Here is a 14,192-nt window from a genome sequence, read left to right as displayed (position 1 = left end):
AAGTAGAATTAGCCTTGGAAAGTCATTTCATCATGTGAGACAGCAGTAAAAAAGAATAGAGAGGCATGTGAATGATGTGAGATGGGGAAGAGAGGGAAAGAGCACAGTGTAAAGAAAAAAAGTCCCATCCTCAAGCTAAGTAGAAAAAAATTGTTGGCTCTTTCATTTTCTTTTTTTTATTTTGACTTTAACATCAAATAAAATGAGCATTTCAATATACAAAGTAGGATAGAAAAAGGATTGTATGAAACAGAATTTCTTGGTACATACAGTTTGCTTTTCCTGTTAAGTATGTAATAAATCCAACATGTAACTTTCTAGTCTGCTTGTCTGATTCCTTCTGGTCTTCATTCTGTTCTCTTCTCTGCATTTACAAAAATTGATTCAATGACCCTCTTTTCTTTTTTTTGCAACCTTATTGCTAACCCCTGCCTTTCTCCCATCATTGTTTTTCATTACTTCTACCACATTGGCCTCCCACTAGGATAGACAAGCGAAAGATGACCATATGGTTTAAAAAAATTATAAATAGGCATTTCCATTTAAATGGATAATTACCTTTCTGTGTGTGCATAAACTTTATCCTTTTCTTGTATAAAACTTCCAGAGAATACTAAAATGTGTATACATTCACAAATGAAGGATCTATGATCTTATCAGGGTAGTTAACTGCATGTGGGAACTCCCTCTACCAACGTGGATGGCAAATGATTTATTACTTCGGAGATTTGGTCTTTGGGAGTTGCCTAAAGCTAGTGGCTAAATGACTTGTCCAGAGTTACCTATTTAGTAAGCGTAAGGACAGAATCTGAAACCAGGTATTCTGTACTCCAACCCTAGCAGGCTATGCATTACAAAACCAAATGTAATAATTCTTTTACAAATTAGTTTACAATACATGGACCTAATATTATGGATTACAGTTAGGTGGTTTGCAGCCTTCAGCAGTAAAATTAAACTGTCTTTATTATTACTGTAGCTAATTTTGTATAAAAGGCTACAGTCCAAATTAAAAAGAGTAACATTTCTACAAAAGAAAAAAAACTAGGCCATTTGATATAAAATAAATGTTTCATTTACTTTTAATGCAAATATATACAGTTAGAAGATGGCATTATTACATATTAATACAAATCAGAAGAACTGGAAGAAATACTGCCATTTTAAAAAAATCAGCTCATGAAATTTTCTAATTTCAAGTAGCTGGTTAAGGCACCAACAACATGGAATTAAGATATTCATAGACACAACTATAAAAGAGAAGTCCCAAACTCTAAACAAAGACAGAACCACAAAAAAAGTTTCTTAGAAATAGCTCTGGAGCGGTTCTCCCAAGATGACTTCCAGTTGCTGAATAGTCTTCTGGCATTGATTTTCCACTTCTTCACATTCATCTGAGAGAAAAGAAACCTTGAAGTCAGTCTTCCTGGCCCTATTCCATTCCCCCACATTCCCTCATTTGCCCCAGCACTCCCTCAAGAGGACTTGACTACTGCACAGCAACAGTGTAGGAAGTACTGCATGATTTAGATTCCAGATGGACTTCCAAAGTGAGACGGGAACCCTTGATGTCACAGGGCAAAGTCATCTAATAAAAACTCATTAGCCTGTTGTTCTTTTCGTAGACTACAAAGCTTTCTCAAATACAGAGAAATAGGGCCGAAAGTACTGGTCCTTCAGGTATATGGCTGTGATTAGATCATATACTATTAATCTACTCACTAACTAATTTCTGTCTTGCTGGAGAGTATTTCTATAAAACATTTCCACGTTTGGAAAGCACTTTACATACATGACTTCATTTGATCATCACAACAGCCATAGTAAGGTAGGTGCTCTTATTATCCCATTTTACAGGTAAGAAACCAGACTCAGGAAGTATGAGTGACATGCCAAAGCATCACAGGTGCTATGTCCAGTCCTGTGTCTGGTGAATGCCCTCAAACAGTAGAAGAGGATTACCTTCCATCAGCTCTGCTAAGAAAGGAATGGATTCAGGGAGGAGGACAATGTAGTTCTCCCTTAGCTTTTCAGCCAGCTCTAAGACAGTAATCAAGGCAGCAAATCGAACCTAAAAAGAAGAAAAAGCTACAGTCTGACACATACATCTCTATAATAGCCCTGAAAATGAAGAGGCTTCCAACTTTAGAATCTAAGTATTTCTTTAGTTGTAGGGAGTGCTACTGCTATGCATCTCCAACTTTTTACCACACAGCACCCATAACTTTAACAATTTAGGATAGTATGGACAATGATTAGGCAAAAAATTAATATTTGGGGGTGGCCAGGTAGCACAGCGAGTAAGAGCACCGGCTCCTGTGTCAAACTGACCTGGAGATCGAATCCCGGGCTCAGACACTTAGCACCCACCCAGAAACACCTGGCCGTGTAACCTTGAGCAAGTTACTTAACCCCAATTGCTTAGGGGCGGCCAGGTGGCTCAGTGAGTAAGAGCACCGGCTCCAGTGTCGGGATGACCTGGATCAAATCCGGGCTCAGATACTCAGCACCACACCCAAAAATAACTGGCCGTGTAACCTTGAGCAAGTTACTTAACCCCGACTGCTTTAAAAAAAAAATTAATTATTCATTTCTTTTACTCAGAACAACATGTGGATATCCATTTAATGCCAGTTTATCCAATCACAGATATAAAGTTGAAAAGAACCTCAGTGGCTTCTGAGTTCAAACTCCTTATTTTACAAATAAGGAAAGTGAGGCACACAGAATTGAGTCACACAGCCAGTATCTGAACTTGGGTGTCCCTAATCCAAGTCAAGTGCCCCATTATATACCATGCTGGGGTTGGGGTTCATCTCCAATCAATACAATAAGAGGAAATTTAAAATAACTATATGAAAGAGGTATTACCAATATCACACTACTTGCCTCATACAGTTGAAGAAGTGATATGCAGAAATCAGAAAGCTCTAGTATACTACAAAAATACAAGAAGTTAACCACCACGTCTTATATTTTACTGCTTGTACAATCTTATCTTTTGTTATAACCAGGGTATAAAAATTTCTAAAAATCATATAGCTAAATATTAAAAATTATTCCCTTACAACAGCCTTTACCTAATACCCTAAACAGCTCTTTGCTAGGGCATGCCACAATTCATCACCATTAAATGTTATGGGATGCTATAGACATGTAGCAGTATCACCAAAGGATCACATAGCTCCCACCTTAGGGGACGTGTGCCGCATCTTAAGGAGAATTTGGTAGTTCAATGGTTTCCAAAGAGAGTCGTCTGCCATGGCTACAGAAAACTGAGCAATACACGGTATGAGGTGCTTCGTCACTCTTTCCTGGAATTTCTCTTCTCCTCCAAGCATGTTTTCAAGCTATTAGGAGCAAAATAAGCCCTTTTTAAAATGTGTGGATGTTCAATTTGAACAAAAATCCTTATTTGTACAAGTTTCAATAACTTTCAAAGATTAGCAGAATAAAATCACTTTAACATTCTAATACCCCATGAATTGTTACATTCAGAAATAGCTTAAAATAAATATTTATAGAGATGAAATGTGCAGGGAAATTAAATAATTTTCTTAGCAAATTTATCAACCTTATAAGAAATTCCATCAAATGAAATCTATGGGAGAAACAGGTGACATGGTCATTGTCTACCATTCCCTCATCTCATTAAGGATCCCAATGGATAAAAACCTTACATAAAATAAGCATTATGTACTTGGGCCAACCTGCCTTGTCAGAACAGAAGGAATGTGATAGAAGTAGGTGCTGTGAGAGAATAAAAACCCAGTCCAGAGATAAAAGCTCATGAAGATTTCCTGCTTGGCCTCACATGTTATACACAAACACTAAAATTACAAAGAGAATGAATAAAGATGGTTTGGGGTTTAGGTATCTCTATCTTGCCTTGGCTGGAGGGGCAGTGGCCATTCACATGTGTGATCCCATGATTGATATGGGAGTTCTAAGCTGCTTCAGACTGTGCAGGCTTGCCCTCTCCTTAGGCACCCTTGTGGCCCCTCCCAGGGTGCACTCCCCTACTGGCAATGGACTTAGTGTAGTCACCTGATCAGCTTACTCCCATGTAATCACTCCTCAGCTCAAGCCCTCCACCAAGACTCATTATTCCCCCCCTGGCAACAGGGATTACAGGCATGTGCCACCACATCTAGCCTCAAAAGTTCAAATCAAATTCAAGAATGCTATGATTCCAAGTGGCATGTAGGGTACACAAAGGAACTGTCTTTATAAAAATAAGCTTTGAAAACTAAAGAAATGCTTGGTTCCAAGGAGGGAAAGTCCTTATATTCATCAAGGAAAGCAATACTCCCTAGCCACAAACCCCTATGATTAACACCACACACCCACAAACAGAATATCATCAGTAATTTTAATAGCTATAAAATAAATCAAGATTTATCTGTAAGAAATTGAAGTTTATCTTCATTATAAAAGAGAAAATTCTATTCTAATACCTGATCCACCAGAGGCATCATCAAAGCTTCAGCTCTCTCTTTGCTTACAAAATGCTGAGTGTCAAAAAGAAAGATTTTGTGCAGACAATCCAATATAAATTGCAGCAACAAACAGCTCTTTTCAGGTTCATTTTCAGAGTCAAAAAAGGCTTCATCTACAAATGAGTAAAAGTTTGGAAAGAGAAAAGTTTTAGTGCATGCACTAACTGGAAGTGGACTTCCACTCAGTCTAAGAACATTTAATTTTATCTAAAATCCACATGTTTGGTATGCTTAATAAATCAAATATAAAAACAAAAAGATGTTTGAACTGGCATGGCCTGATCTGCAAGTACAGCCTGAACATGGGTTGCCAATGCTCCCGAAAGTATGTCAAAGACATTGGCTTCATAAAGCTGGACTAAATTATATTTATGGACCTTGCTTCAGTAATTACTCTGACCATAGGTGACCACCATTTGACAGAACTCTGGATAATCTTCCCACCTATATGTCTATCCTGTTGTGCATGCTGTGCTAATTTGCACATATAATTTAAAACAGTCACTCAAAAAAATGCAAAGAAGTATGTACTCTCCTGGTTTGTGTCCTTGTGGTTTTCCTTGTTTCTCTAAACTTTACCACCTTAATTGGGACTTTTCATCTTCTTTGTTCCTCTTAAATGTAGGTGTGAGTCCCCAAGGTTCTATCATAAGCCCTCTTCTTCCTTTTCTTTATGGTACCATTCACCAGCTCTTGGCTTCAGTAATGTTCTTTAAGCATTTAATTCCTAAACTGATATTCCCAAACTCCTCCCAGAAATCAGGTCTTTTATTTCCAATTACATTTGGATGTTAAGCAAGTACCTCAGACTCACATCTCAAACCATACCTATAGTATTCATCATTAAACCAGCTCCTTTCTCCAAATCTCCCTATTTCTATTAATGGAACTAGTATCATCCCAGTTTCCAGAGTCATGTTCAACTCTTTCTCTCCTTTACATGCCTAATCAGTTCCCAAATACTGTCATTTCTCTTTCTGTAATTTCCTTTAAATTCTAATGCTGCTTTTCTGGTTCCTTAGAACCCTTCTAATTCAGCCCTCATCTTTTCTTTAATAAGGTATTATACAATAGAGACCCTTAATTGGTGGTCCTTCTTTTAGTTTATTCCCTTTCCAATATATCTCTGTCTTAACATACTTCTATGACCTTGTTAACATCCTCTCTGTTCAAAAACTCTGGAACTGGAAAGTAAATGGCTCTTCTTTTTCTAGTCTGCCTCCTTTCTACTTACTGCCACTACCCTAGATTCTACTCTAATTAGGTCTAGATTTTTCAAAAGCTTCCCAAAGGAACTGCTTTCTGCTGATTTCAGCTTCAACCCAACCTACAAAGCACCTGCCAAAGGAATCTTCCTATTGTTCAGCACTGGTCATTCCTTGATCTACAACCTTTTTTCATTCCCACTGCTGCCAAAAGGTTCAATCAATTCAATTAGTGGTCCTGTTCAATCTTACTGGACACAACTCCTCTTCCTGTGATCTAAGCTCCAGCAAAAGAATACTCATCATTCCCCAACTCTGTCCTGCCCTTCCCTGTCCCACTCCCCATTTTAGCTTTATGCAATGCACCAACCCTACCCAGAAGCCCCTCACCAATGTCCAGGTCATGGATCACTTGCTGCAAGACGCCCCTTTCCTGACAACCCCTAGCACTCAAAGCCAGAGCTTTCCTCCTTCCTCAGATTCCTCAAAGGCCTTTGTGCTTCCCTTCAATTCCTAGTTCTCATTACCACTTTCTGTCTCCCTGCATTATCTTCCCTTGAGCCTGTAAGTAAGCTCTTTAAAGGCAGGAGTCTTCTTATTCTTCTGTTTCCTAAGTGCAGAGCATCAATTCTCTGTACCTCAGAGGAGCTTCAGAAATGCTCAAAGTAAACTATCCTCACAAAAGTGCTACAAGTATGGTACACGGCAAGGGTAAAAATGTCTTAAGTGAGATAAAAATTATACCTGTTTTTGAGATGTTGATTTGGTTCAAAGTATCAGCAAAAGGTTTTACTAAATGCCCAGCAAATAAGGTAAAAAGGCCTTTCAGTTTTTCAGCAATGCAATCTGCCAAGTTGCAGAATGTCAGCAGCCTGTCCTTTGGAGCATCTTCTGTTCTGGCCCAATCAAACAGCTGAAGGAGAAATAAAAAGATACATTTCCATTTCATACGTTGCTATAACAGCTGTCTGGGACAATCCAGGCCTGGATGAAGAACAGTCTTACCTTAAAGAAGAGGGGTCTGAAAGTAACTTCAGAAAGCTTCATAACCATGCTCACTACACAGTGAATTATACAACTTTCAGTTTGACCTACTTCCTCTAGGTTATCCTGAATGTGAAAGAAAAGTTTTTAGTTCATTAATCATTATAACATTTATATAGTGCTAATTGACAGTTTAAGTACTTTGCATATATTATGTCATCTCAACCTCCCTATATCCCTATGGTTTAAGTTCTATAGGTATCATCATCCTCATTTTACAGATGAGACAATTAAGGCCGAAAAGAATCAGTGCCTTGCTCAGAGTTACACAAGTCTTAAATGTAAGAGAAAGGATCTGCATCTAAGAGTTGCTATCCAAGACCAGGGCAAAAGAAGCATCAAACTTGTGGCCTGCAAAACTCCCGAGTGCAGCCCAAATCAAATAAAACTATAACTTGGAAATATTTAACAAAATAAATAAAAACACAACAAGGATAATGTTAATTAGTGGTTTTCTAAGCCAATATATAGCCTGCAGGGATCCGTTTCTGTTTGAGTTTTCCACCGCTGCAGAACGTGATCTACTCTGTCAACACTGCCTTTCTTGAAAGAGAACCTGAAATCTAGTTCTTTACTATAGCCCCAAATAATTTAGGGAGTATGATAGTCTTTAATAGTGAAAAGACAAATTTCATCTTGAGATTTCACCTCCTTTTCTCTCTTTCTTTCAATCACTATAATAACCTACAAATCAAAAAGTTTTATGGAGAAAGCAACCAAAAATTACCCCCCCCCAAGCCTACAGAAATTAAGAAAGAAAAACTTGGTATAGGAACCAGAATAAAATAACTAGAACTATCTCACCTCTGAGTGTTGTGCTCTGAAATTCAGGGCTTCCAAGAAAAATGCTGTTAATTGAGACTGATGAGAGTTGAGGTCCTCCTTCTCCATTACTGCAATGTGCTCTTGAAGGATGCTCATAAATGGACCTATTCGAATCTACCAAAAATATGATGAATAGTTTTAAGTATGGGTTTCCCATTGAACTATATTACTCTAAATTAATTAATAAAGAATTCAGAGATGTATATTATAGCTAAGTCCATAATATTCAAAGATAAAAAAGCTTTTGAACATTGTTTCTCTGAAAAAAAAAAAAATCAAGAAAATAAAAAATTCTAACCACCTTCTCTTTTCTAAAATCTGACTCTAAAAATTATTCTCACCTTCCAGTTCTTCCCAATCTGCTTATAAACCGTGTTGAGTGCTGACAATAACACTCTTGGAGAAAGTGTAGTAGCCAATGTTGCTTTCAGGGATGTTACCCGGAGAGTTGCCTGGGAAGTAGGACCCATTTCCCTTGCAATTCTCTCCCATCGAATTGCCTGTAAAAATAAAAGTGAATTAGTAGAGCCATAAAACACCTCTATAGGAAATTCCTGATGATTATCAAGAAATCAAATCTTATGATAGTATTGTCAGTGTTTGAAACAATTAGAGTACTGCTCAGATTGAATAGTTTTAAGTTTTGCATAAATGAAAAAGACAATATGGGATATACAACCTTGCACAGCAAGAAGAAATGAAGCACACTAAATTTCCCACAAAGTGACCCCACATGTAGAAAGAAAAAAGGAATAGCCAGATCAGGACTTCTAGCGTTTCCATGTTAGTTCTGTTATTAAATCAAGAACAGGAGAAAAGAAGAAAAACATACACATTTGATCAAGAAACAAATTAACAAAGCATAGAAGGTGATAACTGAAATCACAATACTTTCTCCTAATAGAAACAAAGTTTAAAGATCATATTTTAAAAACTAGATTGGCATTTTATCAATCAAAACTAGCATTTATTAAGTACTGGGCTTTGTGCTGGGATACACAGGCAAAAACATGGTCCCTGGCCTCAAGGATATAATTTTCTAATTGGAAAGATAGCATATCAATAACTACATAATGAAAATACACACACACACATAGATAGATAGATAGATAGATAGATAGATAGATAGATAGATAGATAGATAGATAGATAGTGTAAATGAGAGGTCATCTCCTATAGAAGGATCTAGTAGTGGAGGAACTGGGGTGAGTTTTTTTTGGGGGGGAGGGGTGGCCCTTGTGAGAGGCAGAATGGAACAAGAAGTGGAGATGAAGGTAGTGTTACCTGCCCATCAGTGCAGGAAGTACCTGGTGAGGAACTTTGTTTTGGAGAGGGGAAGGCAGGACAATTGGGGTTAAGTGACTTGCCCAAAGTCACACAGCTAGTAAATGTTAAGTGTCTGTGGCCACATTTGAACTCAGGTCCTCCTGACTCCAGGGCTGGTGCTCTATTCGCTGTGACACCTAGGTGCCCCAGGAACTTTTTCTGCTAACGCATAGCAGCACTTGCTCTTCAACTTGTGAGTACCCTAGGGCACAATGAGGCTCAGGGACTTGTCCATTGTTACACAATCAGGATAATATGATTAATTCACAAGTTTTGCTGTGCTTGGATTTTAATACTACAAACAGACAAAGATTTCCCTACCCCACTACAAATTCTGTGGCCTACCTGCATCAAAGTGCCATGTAGATACGGGCTGAGAAAATGTGGAAGAGTTTCAACAACTTTTTGAAGGGCTGCCAATGCACTAAGCAAATAAACCTCACTTGCAACCAGCTCATTGGTATTCTCCAGTGTAGCCAATAATGCAGGCATAAGCCTAAAAAATAGTGGACAAAACATTAGAATATCCAGTAGGATGAACCAGTCCAATAGAAAAAGGAAGAATGCAGAACAGAAAGAATCATTAAGAAACTCCAACCCAAAATTCTACCCATCATAGTTTTACACATAATGTAGCCTCACACTTTAAGTCACACATGTATCTAATGTGCCACAGTAGACAAGTGAGACCCAAAGGCCAGCAATGTTGGCACTATTACCACAATCACCCATGAGATGAATAAGCAGTATCATCCTAGAGGGAGTCTAGCTTACCCACCACCAATGGGATGGGATTAATTCATGGCAGAAACAAGTGTCTTCCCATCTCTCCATCCTTAGCCTTTGCTAATAAAAGGGGATTATGAATTATGAAGCATTCAGTATTTACGAATCTGAAATGGCAAATATTCTTTACTAACTGTATTTGCATTAACCCTGAAGCAAAAAGACTTTGACCAGCTTCTGTCTGCAATTTTGCCCTCTAAGATTACCTGGGAAGATGAGGTATTGCCCGTGCTCCCAGGACATGAGTGACCTCAGCTATACACAACAAAGCACTTCCCAGTACATTCTTCTCATCCTTCATTTCTGGATCGATCAGGTTAATGGCTGCGCTCAGTACAGGGATAAAAGCCTCTGAATTTTCTGTGCCAAAATTTTTGCACAGTAACTTCAAACTATACAAGGCAGTCTGTCTGTTGATGGCTTGCTCATCTGCTTTCTCCTTTATCTCATGCTGTGCAATAGCCAAGAGATCTGGAACCAGTTTCAAGAAAAGGGCCACCTAAGGACAAAATTACCAAAAATTAAACCTAATTGAAGCAAAAATAAATTTTTAAGCAAACAAAACAGATCTTTCTTCCATTTTTCACTACCAAAAGAATTGTTAAGCTGAAATGCACATGAGACACCAAAGGTGTCTGTACTCAGGTGGACTAAAGTTAGACCTTTCCCTTACTTCTCCCTTTTTCCACTTTGCATACTGGTGTAATTTATTGTTTAGGAGGTCCATTGCTTTACGACGGACAGAAGGTAGTTGGTTAGTCAGCAATCCTCTAATCACAGGAATAAAGGTTTCTGTAGGCAATAAGGAATTGACCTGTGAAGCACAAAAGGGAGAGATTCCTATTTCAATCATTAAACCATAGTCTATCACAAATAAATGAAAATATCATATTTCTAGAGATACAAGTACAGGGATATGATATAGGAATGCTACACTGTACTCCTTAATCATTAAAGAGGCTTGTTTACAATAACTGAGGTTCTTTACTAGGAGAAAACATGATACTGATTTTATCTAATCAAAAAATATCCATCCCTCAAAGCTGTAAAAAAGGTATACTAAGCTAAATAATGAAACCAACAACAATAAAACACTGTAAACTGAGAAGGAAAATCAAAACTCACCTTATCCAGCATATCATAAGCTTTACTTAGGAGAGCACGCCAAAACTTTGCAGTTAATTTGTCTGCATTTTCCTTCGCTGACTGTGCCACAGAATTTATGTAACCAAGAACAGTTTCAAGTAATCTAAAAGCAAAGAAATTGTTCAGTTACCAGTGATTATGAAAATATTTAAAACAAATCAGCAAAAATGTGTCACGTTTTTATTCTTCTAAGGTAGAATGCAATTAAATCAATAACTTCTGCTTTCACAATTTTTGAACTTACAAAACTTAGAATTATGCTTAGTATTTCTATAAATAATGAGGCCTACTAAATGTCCCTGGATGGGCAGAAAGGCTGAGGGAGCAGACAGAGAGAAATATATTCTCTTAATGTTGAACTATTAAGAAAAAGGAAAAAAGTATTATTAAAAGATGAAAAAAAAAAACAATGAACACACCTCTGTTCAAGGCCTTGTAAAGCTATAGCACCACCACCTTCCATGACCTAAGTATTTAAAAAGAAGACAATTACAAAAGATTTAAGCTGAAACTGAAACTGCTTAAAAGGGGTCCCTAAAACTTAAGCTCTCTACTTTTCATGTCAATCATTTTCAGAGATTAAAGACTTCATTCATATTGAAACCACTGATTCAAACCAAACCACTCTTCTCCCCTTCCCCCCAAGTATTTTGGCTTTTCTTGGAATTTAAAAGGCTCAAATTCAAGACGTTTATACTTTGGCAAATTTTCTAAATTAGTCACTATTTGACTATTACTAATTCAAGTTAAGAGTTCTCACAGGAAAAATAAAATACTTCATACAGATGAGTGAAATGAAAGCATTACCTTTTTGATAAAATTATGGGAAGCCAATAGTTGAGACATGAAGGACACTGACAAAAATGTAAAATGCCGCAGCTGCTTGCTGGTATGAGTGTCCACATTGAAAACCTGTACCATTTGTTCTTGTGTCTTGGTCTGGTGAGATACTGTTTTGGGGGGTTCTTCTGGAGAAATAAAAGGCAACACAATGATTTCACTAAATTTCAAGTTGAACTATTCAGTACAGAAATGGACATGATGTACCTCAGTACTTGCATAGGACTTTTACAGGAAAGAGGGGGTAGTGGATATTTACTAAGTAACTTCCATGACATTCACAAACACATAGAAAAGCCTGCATAAATAAGAGTGATCTCTACTCACCTCTGTCTTTTTTCTCTGGTAGTTCTGTTAAATATTTGATTATATCCATCAAACTTTGGAGCTGTTGCTGGACAGTAAATTCACAAGAGACTGAAATCCAAAATTCAGTGTCAGTCTCTAAGATAGCATCCTGTTTAAAGAAGAGAGAAAAAGCTGAAAGAACTACATCTTTCAATAAAGTCAATAAAAGTTAAGGAAATTTAAATGAGTGTGGAAATAGTTTCCAATTTTTCTTCAGCAAAGGAGATAAGAACAATGTTGTTCACTACAATCAAAGGTACCCTTTGACAGTGACACTGGCAGTGCTGTAGTCTAAAATCAAGAAAAATGGGTGAATTAGAAAGAGAGTGAAGAGGATAATGACTGATTGAAGGATGGATGGATCTACCTATCTACCTATACAAGACACGGAATTCTACCCTAGGGCAAAAGAAGTCATCTTCTCTTTTTCCTTCAGGAACCCAAAGACAGCAATCAAGATTAAGTTTTTCTGGTAAACAGGCAAAGACAATTAAGAGTACCCAAACTGTCAAGAATATCAAGGGAATTAATGGGAAAAAATGTGAAGGAAGGTAACCTAGCTATACCAAATCTCAAACTATATTACAAAACAGTCATCATTAAAACTATCTGATAGGGCAGCTAGGTGGCCCTGGAGTTAGGAGGAACTGAGTTCAAATTCGACCTCAGACACATAACTAAAAATCTAGCCATGTGACCTTGGGCAAGTCACTTGAAAAACTATGTGCTACTCCTTAAGAAACAGAATGATGGATCAGTGGAATAGATCAGATATACTACAAGACAGTAGTCAAGGATTATAGCAATTTACTGTTTGATAAATCTAAAAATGCCAGTTTGGGGGACAAGAAGTCACTATTTGACAAAAACTTCTGGGAAAACTGGAAAACAGTATGGCAGAAACTAAGCATAGACCAACATCTCACACTGTATACAGTATACTTGGTACACCAAGGTAAGGTAGAAATGGGTAGGGGAGTTACACATAAAGGGTGATGCCATAAGCAAATTAGGAGGACATGGAATAATTTACCTATCAGATTTCTAGATAAGGGAAGAATTTAGGAACAAAAAAGATATAGAAAGCATCACAAAATGTAAAATGGGTAAGTTTGATTATATAAAATTTAAAAGTTTTTATACAAACAAAACAAACGTGTCTCTGATAAAGGCCTCATTTCTCAAATATATACAGAACTGAGTCAAATTTATAAGAAGAATACAAGTCATTCCCTAACTGGTAAATGGTCAAAGGATATGAAAAGGCAGTTTTCAGATGAAGAAATCAAAAGCTATCTATAGTTATATGAAAAAATGTTCTATGTTACTGTTACTACTGATTAGAAAAATGCAAATTGAGGTACCAACTCATACCTATATCTAATATGACTGAAAAGGAAAATGATAAATGTTAAATGGGATGTGAAAACATTGTGACACTAATGCACTGTTGGTGGAGTTGTGAACTGAACCAATTGTTCTGGGTAAGAATATGGAACTATGCACAAAGCTAAATCAAACTGTGCATACCCTTTGATCTAGCAATACCACTTCTAGTTCTGTATCCCAAAAAGATTACAAAAAAAAGGTAAAAGGACCTCTCTGTGTAAAAGGACCAAGTTGTGGTATATGACTGTAACGGAATGCTATTGTGCTATAAGAAATGACCAGCAGGATAATTTCAGAAAAACCCGGAAAAACTTACAAGAAGTGATACGTAAAGTGAGAACACTGTAGGATGGTCAATGACTTCATTATTTTCATCAATACAATGATCCAAGATAATTCTAAAGAAGTCATGATGAAAAATGCTACCCACATTGAGAAAGAACTGATGGAGCCTGAATACAGATCATAATATTTTCATTTTAAACATGAAGAATTTTCACTTTACTTTTTTCATGTTTCTTTTTCCTTTTGGTCTGTTTTCTTCTTTCACAATATGACTGACAGCTAATATATAACTTATAGGAAATTGCTTACCATTTTATGAAGGATAGTGTTGAGGGAGGGAAGGAGAAAATTTGGAACTCAAAATTTTTAAAAATGAATTGTCTCTTTACATGTAACTTGAAAAAGATAAAATACCATTTTTTTTTTTAAAAAAAGAGTATCTTAGCTACGCACAACCTTGTTTGAAAATCCCTTTGTCCAACCAGAGCCTAAAATTCCC

At 37.0% G+C, this 14,192-nt stretch overlaps 1 protein-coding gene across 2 annotated transcripts in view; it reads right to left on the bottom strand.

Annotated features, from left to right (window-relative positions):
- Positions 1 to 396: 396 nt before the first annotated feature.
- Positions 397 to 14,192, bottom strand: part of HEATR1 (HEAT repeat containing 1) — a 64,029-nt gene continuing 50,233 nt past the window's right edge. For both annotated transcript variants that reach the window (XM_069064492.1, XM_069064493.1), the window contains exons 31-45: positions 11,999 to 12,128; positions 11,639 to 11,799; positions 11,251 to 11,297; positions 10,811 to 10,934; positions 10,359 to 10,499; positions 9,892 to 10,184; positions 9,245 to 9,395; positions 7,915 to 8,073; positions 7,553 to 7,687; positions 6,710 to 6,814; positions 6,449 to 6,617; positions 4,458 to 4,612; positions 3,192 to 3,350; positions 1,963 to 2,071; positions 397 to 1,394 (exon numbers count right to left, since the gene is read on the bottom strand). In XM_069064492.1, coding sequence (XP_068920593.1) covers positions 1,306 to 1,394; positions 1,963 to 2,071; positions 3,192 to 3,350; positions 4,458 to 4,612; positions 6,449 to 6,617; positions 6,710 to 6,814; positions 7,553 to 7,687; positions 7,915 to 8,073; positions 9,245 to 9,395; positions 9,892 to 10,184; positions 10,359 to 10,499; positions 10,811 to 10,934; positions 11,251 to 11,297; positions 11,639 to 11,799; positions 11,999 to 12,128 — 2,127 coding nt within the window. In that variant the 3' untranslated portion in view covers positions 397 to 1,305. The remainder of the gene's footprint in view (positions 1,395 to 1,962; positions 2,072 to 3,191; positions 3,351 to 4,457; positions 4,613 to 6,448; positions 6,618 to 6,709; positions 6,815 to 7,552; positions 7,688 to 7,914; positions 8,074 to 9,244; positions 9,396 to 9,891; positions 10,185 to 10,358; positions 10,500 to 10,810; positions 10,935 to 11,250; positions 11,298 to 11,638; positions 11,800 to 11,998; positions 12,129 to 14,192) is intronic.

This window comes from Petaurus breviceps, unplaced genomic scaffold, assembly GCF_028583685.1.
Source record: "Petaurus breviceps papuanus isolate PSGF00001 unplaced genomic scaffold, PetGlider_PUasm1.0 90633, whole genome shotgun sequence".
NCBI lineage: Eukaryota > Metazoa > Chordata > Mammalia > Diprotodontia > Petauridae > Petaurus > Petaurus breviceps.
The sequence above is the reverse complement of the archived record's forward strand: the minus strand, read 5'-3'. Positions and strand labels throughout refer to the sequence as shown.